Consider the following 7968-nt stretch of genomic DNA (forward strand, 5'->3'; position numbering starts at 1 on the left):
CTTTCGATTTCATACGGAATGTTTTTGCATCAATTGAGCCATATAACATAAACACTTTATATATAAGCACTATAAACGGGCAAATGCATACATTTCCGGATGCTCATATTAACAAATTTCACGCACCAATTTTTAGCAAATACCTCACGTTAATTTCAGGGATTGAGACATACCAGCCCTAAATGTAACAGAACCTAAAAGAAAGAAAATCTGTTCTGTCGGGTTCCGTAATGCCAAAACCAAAGGCAACCCATTTCGCAAGTCTCAGCCCATGGTCCATCTTTAGAATATCCACACAACACCATGAGAGCCATGCAACGTCAATACTCGCAGCACTAACTCCCTATGTCTCATGCGCACCATGGCCACGACATTTAATATTTTGTTTGTTCTGCGCCTAGATTATACACCAAACTCCTAAACCATTGAAATACTGCTGCCAGGTTATCGCCAGTTGGACAAATGTGTCATAGCTGACCGTTGCCGCCATCTTTTGGATACTGTGTAACCGATGTTGCGTATTGTATGTTCATTGCCATGTATTGGCACTTATCATCGGAACGTTTGTATTTCTAGCGCAAGTTTCTCTTCTCTTGTTTACGTTTTACCCTATCGCCTAGGTTGTAACACTGTTTTTGCCCTACAACGCTTCCGGTACAGTATACCAGCAATCTGCCCCATGTCGTGACGGACTCAACCTCAATGATGCAACTGTCGGGAACAGGGAATAACCGATACACTTCTGAGTGTAGCAAATAGGTACGTTTGCTCCTCACCAGCTGCTGAGAAGCATCACATGCAAATGCATACAGCGCTTTAAAGTGCGGCGCCGGCATACGTGCTACCTCGTCTTTCTTTAGGACTCCCATTGTGTGAATCTTGGTGTCCATAGGGCGTCACTCTTAGCCATGGTCCCATACCCTACTGATATAGTGATCTACTTTGTTTGCTGTTACGAATGTGTCAGCCATACTTTGTTTGGGTGCGCCAAACGTTTTCTGCACAAACAGTCGCATTTTGGCTAGTGTTGTTAATAGTTTTATTGACTGTTTCCACATACCTTCCGTTTTTTTAACGCCGTTAACATGTCGCTAGTTGTGTTAGTGTGGTTTGGCGAACATGGCTAAAGCTGCCCACATAGCCCCAGGAGACTAAAGTAGGTGAGTTTTGCTCTCTGGTACCGAGACATACTACTGAGACATGGGACGCCACTGTGAGGGATATTCTTCCGACCGTAAATAGCGATAATTTGCAGTTTCTTATCGCTGGAAGCTTAAGGCGGCAATGTTCTTAATGGTAGCCACCGGTAGAACACATCACATGTTGTCTTATACAATCCCTGATAACTTGAATGCAAGATGCGTTAAACGGCAGGGTCAACACTCCCGGCTCCTTTCTGCTTGTTTTCTGCGGCATTGAATATTGTCATTAATGTTTAAGATACCTGTTAGGAGAACTCACTGAACACACACTTCCAGCCCTTTATTTCCCTGGCCAACCCTCACTCTCCACGGGAGGGACATCTGAACGTTCGGGTGAGCCGCTCGCGCGCTACCACAAAATGTCCGACCGCCGCCGGCCACCTGCTACTGTGCAAAATGTCCGACCGCCGCCGGCCACCTGCTACTGTGCAAAATGTCCGACCGCCGCCGGCCTCCTAAAGCACTGCTTGACATAAAAGAAAATCTACTACTAAATACAAAAATCCCCAACATTTTCCCCGCCTATGGATTGAAACGGCTTTCCTAAACAAACAAGGCACTGCACCACACAAAACTTGGCCTGGCGGAGAAGGAGGAGCGAGTGATGAACGGCTTCACTGATCGTCACACAGTTCTATGTCGCACAGCCGCTGGACTGCCCGGGTCCTCAGCTGGCCAGCTTTAGTTCGGACCTCAGCTGACTTGGTGACATCGTCCCTCCTTGGATACAGCTTGATAACTACCCCCGATCACCCACTTCATCCTAGGGACTTGATGCTCCCTGATCAGGACCGCTGACCCCAGCCTCAGCTTACCGTGGGACCTAAACTCGCGGACCGACGGAGGTAGGGTCCGCAGATACTCATTCCTCCACACAAGCCAGAATCGGTTCAACCGTCTCTCGTGCACACGGGCTCTGTCGGACAGCATCTTACTGGACTGCTCACGGACTCTTACATCATGCTCACAGACTCTGCATCCTCCAGCACCCTGGCTTGGAAGCCGGCACCAACACTCTGCCCCCTACCACCAAGCAGTTTTAGGCAGCGCACAGCACTGTGACGTCCCCCACACTCAGCACACACCTCGTCACACCTGCGAGCCACATGTCCACTTCTCAGGCACCGAAAGCACAGCCCAGCCTGCTCGATAGCATCTCTGCGCTCTGGTACTGACAGGGGCTTAAGCTTCAGACACACCTCAGGCTGATGTGTCTGCCCACAGAAGCCACACGCTGGTTTGGCTCCTGACTGCAGAGCTGCTGCTGCTGGTGTCCTCCTCTGCCCCTCTCTCCAGCCATAGGCACTGGAACGCTCCCTACGCTCCATCTCAGCCGCCTGGAAGCTTATCAGCCACGCCAGGTCCGCTTCCTTGCCTGCGCCCTCACGAGCCCACTCCAGCCTGATGTCAGGGGACAGCTTAGACAGGATAAGAGGGACAATGATTCACCATACCTGTCACCCCCCACACCAAGTGACTGCAGGCTGCAGATGTGGGTTAGGAGGCGGTCCTGCAGCTCTCTAAGGTACTGAAGGATGCTGGATCTGGCCTCTGGAAGTCAAAGAAGCTGCTGGATGTGGGGAAAAGGTTATCACTTCCTTCCTCCCAACACTGTTCTTGAGGAGGTCACATGTACTGACATAGTTCGTACCATTCAGGGAAAGACCCGACACACCGTCCTTTGCCTCCTTCTCCAGCACGGACCGAAGGTAAGCAAGGAAATTTGGTCACATCAGGTAGCTCCGAACTATCGATGGACACCTCAAAGCTCTCCGAAAAGGACTGCCACTTGAGGAAATCCCCACTGAATCTCGGGAGCTCCAACTTTGAAAGCCTAAGATGCTCCTCCCCGCTCAATGAGCTCACTGAGCCAGCCTTACTGTTCCGCTGCGGGGCTCCACCAACCTTATCCAAAACCGACATCACCCCGTCTCTCAGGTCGGCTGCACCCTCAATATAATTAAGTATCTCTTCCTCTGTCTCGAAGCACAGCTCCACCTCAGACTGGGCCTCATCCAGGAAGTGGAGCCTCCTCTCGCAGCCAAGTTTAGCGGCCTGAAGTGCATCTTGATCTGGTTGTTTATGTTCCAGAATTCCCTCAAGTTTCCTCACCTACCTGGTCAGCCAACCCCTAGCTGCTGTTCGCTTCTTGAAAGCATCCGGGCTTCCACCCATCTTGACATGGGCACTCAGAACAACTCAGCAAAATAACAGATGCTTAAACTTCAGTTCACTACTTCCCGGGTTTGGGCATCAAAAAAATGTTAGGAAAACTCACTGAACACGCACTTTCAGCCCTTTATTTCCCTGGCCACTCCTCACTCCTCTCGGGAGGGACATCTGAACGTTCGGGTGAGCTGCTCACGTGCTACTACAAAATGTCCGACCGCCGCCAGCCACCTACTACTGTGCAAAATGTATGACTGCCGCTGACCTCCGAAAGCACTGCTTGACATAGCAAATCTACTACTGAATAAAAAATCCCCAACAATACCAATTTAATTGATTGGTATTCTTACAGACTCGGTGACGTTTCGAAATGTTTTGATTCCTGCATCATTGTTGTTTACTTCCAGTGTCGCGTAATCGATTTTAGGAAGATGAATAATGAAAGCAGGTGCAAACCAGCTTCGATGGGTAATGATTCATCCGCTATGCGCAACACCTTGCACTGCATGCTAGCAATACTTGTCACAAGCCCTTTACAACAAGTTGCCTGCGCCAAAAGACACCAAACTTTTCCAATTTGGGGTTCGGGCTATTCAGCCATATATTGGCTGGCTCGGGGTTCTAGTTGAAGACGATGGCTGTGGTATTGACTTGACGCTAGGCGATGCATTTAGCACTAGTTCCTTCGAATCTGCGGTCTCATGACGCCGAACTAATTGATTGGTTACAAATTGGTGCGGTCATACGATTATTTGAAAATGTACGTGACTTTTGGTCGGTTATGTGGCCTAACCGTGATAAGTGTCCAGGTGTTACGATCAAGTGTGCAGACAAAGGATGCGAGCACAACCTCAAACATATTGTTTTCTGTATGTTCGTGTGCCCAAACCTCCAAGCGTTCCTCCGACGTCAAAACGCGCCAAAGGATCGCGAAACGAGTGGCGCCATGTGGTGCGGCGGCTTGACGGAAACACTCTGGTGCCGGTCTGAGATCGACCGGTAGCGCGTGTCAGTTGGACACGCCCTTTGATCACCTGGATGTGCAGTCAAGTCAGCTCGCAGTGAGTCAGCTCATGCGGTCCGATCGTTCTGTGAATTATCTCTGAAGAGGAAGAAGTGGGAGAGCTGGGAATCGCCGCCTATGAAATAAACAGCTTTGCGTGCGAAAATAAAAACTCAACAAAAATCCTCAGAAATAAAGAGTTGCACTTGGCACGCTACAAGTCATTAGGATATGTAAGGATCCGAAAGATATTCCCTGCAGAATATGCCAACCTGGCCGCCTGGTAGCACTGGAGCTGTGAAGGACCTACTTGGAATGATCTGAGTCATTCCAGACACGAGGAGAAGGAGCTTTCTTTCCCAGTGGCTTGCCAGAGAAGTTAAACAAAATCGTGCATTGATAACCACCATCTAAGGAGTTTCGGTGCATTTATTTTTCAACACATCACCTCTACTGATCACCGAGAATATTCGTTTGAAAATAATTACTTCAATACGTCTTAATCGTACCGGAAACTTCCGGCAGTATTTGTGGCGGAGGTACTGCACGCAAAACCTGTGATAAACCACCTCGTGGTTAAATAACATACAACTGACATTATTTTCGGTTGGTTGTTGCTTGGCTGTTGTTGCAGCGGCATCACTGAAATTAGCTCACTGGACAACGCAAGACGGCTTGCGTAAAAAGACGCGTGGCTTGAGTGCTTCGTTTATTGAAACACAGCGGGTCAGGTCACGAGAAGTTTCACAACATCAGCATTTGTGCGTTTAAATAGAAAACATTCTTCGGCACTTGACTAGTACGCCGCCGCCTTGTAGGCCGGAGCGGAATGACTGTAGGCGGACTTGTAGGCCGGTGCAGCAGCCTTGTAGGCAGGGGCAGCAGCCTTGTAGGCAGGGGCGGGGTGGTAGTCGGAGAAGGTGGCTTCTCCCTCGTAGGTGACCTCAGCGTTGTAGCCGCCGTAGTGGTCGGCGACGTACTTGACGTGCTGGATACGGCCGTCGGGCAGAGCCACCGAGTAATATCCCTGGGTGTCGTGGCCATCGCTCTCTTCCTTCTTGGCAAAGCTAGCTCCGGAGTAGTGGTCGTTGACAGCATAGTCGTAAGCGAAAAGCTTGGCTTCCTCCTTGTACTGGGGCTCCTGGTGGTAAGAAGCGGGCTTGTAAGACGGAGCAGGGTGGTAGGGGGCGGGCTTGTAAGACGGGGCCGGGTGGTGGGGCGCCGGCTTGTAGGACGGGGCAGGGTGGTAGGGGGCGGGCTTGTAGGACGGAGCAGGATGGTAGGGAGCCGGGGTCGGCTTGTAGGCCGGGGCCGGGTGGTAGGGGGCTGGCTTGTAGGTCGGTGCCACGTGATGAGACGTCTTGTGCTCCGGGGCGGCCGCGGCAGCAGCCAGAGCGGCGGCAATAATGAAAACCTGTAATGCCATAACGATTATGTTACGGATATGCGATAGTAATCTTAAATTATTTCTCAACGGCTTTACTACACTCGATTCGATATCGTTATTACATTAGGCTTTATTACAGTCGACACATGTAATGACCACATCTGTCATTCAATTCGCAGCTCACACCACAGAGCACTGAAAGCACATGTAAAAATACCGTGGATTGTAAAACGCTGCCTTTCTCAAAGCCAACACAAATCCGTAGGCATTCGCCAAAAGTTAGGTTTTCTGTGTTGGCAGTTTTGGTGACATTCATTTCGGTGCCCATTTGGGATCGAGATACGTCGTTGTAAATGACGATTACAGGGCCTGCACGGCAACTGCGGTGCAGTAATGTCATTTAGGGTAACTCAGGTATACCTGGGCCATTTTTCCATGACTGTGATGCAGGGACGCTTGGCCATACTTAGTTTGGAGAGAAAATGCACGGTGCTTGCCGGGAAAGAACACAACAAACGTCCATTTTCAACATCAGCCTCATGGAAGAGACTCAATATGCACCAAAGCTTGCACACAACTGCTAGCTTTATGATTCCATGACTACGTTAAACACATTGGCCCAATGCCGGTGGCAAATGGCTCCGTAGGCAGCCACCAGCGCACTTGTCCAGCTGTATGCTTGGTGACACCTACCTTCATGCTGTATTGTTAAGTGGCCGGGTACGCCGTGCAACTGGTACAGATTCCCACAGTGTCTTTGTTTTTATAGGTCGGCCAAGACCAGATCTTGGCCTGAGGTCATGGCCCGCTGCGCCCAGTCATTGGCTGACCCACACTGTTCTCCTGGTCGGACCGATGAATAAGCGCAGGACCCATGGCCACGCCCTTGGGCGCGCCCACTGCCACCGGCTTGAACCCGTGGCCGGAAGCTTAGAGCCAGCTCATAGCCCAGGCAGCTGCTCGCAAAAAATGGGATGTTGATAACAGACTGGCGACAGCGGTGGGAAACTGGGTTTTTTAATAAATCGCGGCAATTCTTAGCTTAATGTATCCGCTATAATACATTTCCCAAGACCGAGCGTCGTAGCGATCAGCGCCACTACACGGATGGACTTATCGTAGGGTATCGCTGTGCTCCAAACGACAGCTTGTTTGAACGTCGCTTTCATGTAATATTCAATTTATCTGGTGAACGATTCTGTCACAGTAGTTTCGATCAGGGGTTTGGTTGTTCGGAGGGACGTTGATAGTACATTTTCTGCCACCGGCTTGAACCCATGGCCGGAAGCTTAAAGTCAGCTCATAGCCCAGGCAACTGCTCGCAGAAGTGGGGAAGGCTGGTAACAGCTTGCCTACAGCCGCTTGAAACGCGTGTTTAAATCGACCGCATCAAAGTTATGATAATTTGTTGTGGCCGCTCATAGATATTTTCCGAAGCATGCGCGCTCTGCATGTCATAAACACTGCGTGTCTGGATATATATTATTAAGTTCATTATGTTGCAGACTACAGCTTTTATGGATGGTGCTTTCGCGCCCCACGCATTTTATCGGGTGCAGGGCACTGCAGTTTTAGATTAAAATTATAGGTTTGAGTTTTTGACACATAATCGTCAGTAAAAGTAACACCGTCAATTTGCAAGATCGATCTAGCAGATTTTCTAATCACACTCTAAACAGGAGGGCTCACCTGTGATATATTCTGTAAACACCTGTGTTATTTGCGGAAAAGATTATGGCACGAGTGTGGGCTTAAAAGGATTACGTCTCGGAAACATTTTTTTCCTGGAACGACCAAAACATGACATGAGAACTTTAATCCATGCCAAAGCGCTCCAGTGCGTCTGAAATATTCCACTTTTGTGTTTTCTCTTCAGGAGGAGCGCAGTCATGCAAAATAAATTAGATACTAAGTGGGGTAATACGGGCTGAACCTACGCCACACCCTTTCCTCCATCAGAGCAACGCGTGTTTCTCTCCGGCCAGAAGGTGTTATCCCGGACCAAAAACCGTATTCTTCGCGTTGAAAAAGACATTAGCTCAGGATTTAGGCAACTTTTCAGAATTGATATAATTCTGTCACCCTCTCCGAACCAAACAAGAAAGTACACCGCTGATGTTCGACCATAACGCTGGGAACTATAACAGTCATCACAGATTATCACCACAACTTTTCTGCCTCACGTAGAGCTCACGTAAATCTGAAAA

The 7968-nt window shown here is 49.4% G+C and overlaps 1 protein-coding gene across 1 annotated transcript; it reads right to left on the reverse strand.

Moving 5' to 3' along the window:
- Positions 1-5263: 5263 nt before the first annotated feature.
- LOC119090293 (cuticle protein 7-like) lies at positions 5264-6198 on the reverse strand (the record flags this gene model as incomplete). Its single annotated transcript, XM_037213077.1, has 2 exons — positions 6182-6198; positions 5264-5624 (listed from the first exon to the last, which is right to left on the reverse strand). Coding segments are annotated over exons 1-2 (378 nt in total), but the record flags the coding sequence as incomplete, so codon positions are not given.
- Between the last annotated feature and the right edge of the window lie 1770 nt (positions 6199-7968).

The sequence above is a fragment of the Pollicipes pollicipes genome, unplaced genomic scaffold, assembly GCF_011947565.3.
Source record: "Pollicipes pollicipes isolate AB1234 unplaced genomic scaffold, Ppol_2.1 Scaffold_3087;HRSCAF=3621_pilon_pilon_pilon, whole genome shotgun sequence".
Taxonomy (NCBI): domain Eukaryota; kingdom Metazoa; phylum Arthropoda; class Thecostraca; order Pollicipedomorpha; family Pollicipedidae; genus Pollicipes; species Pollicipes pollicipes.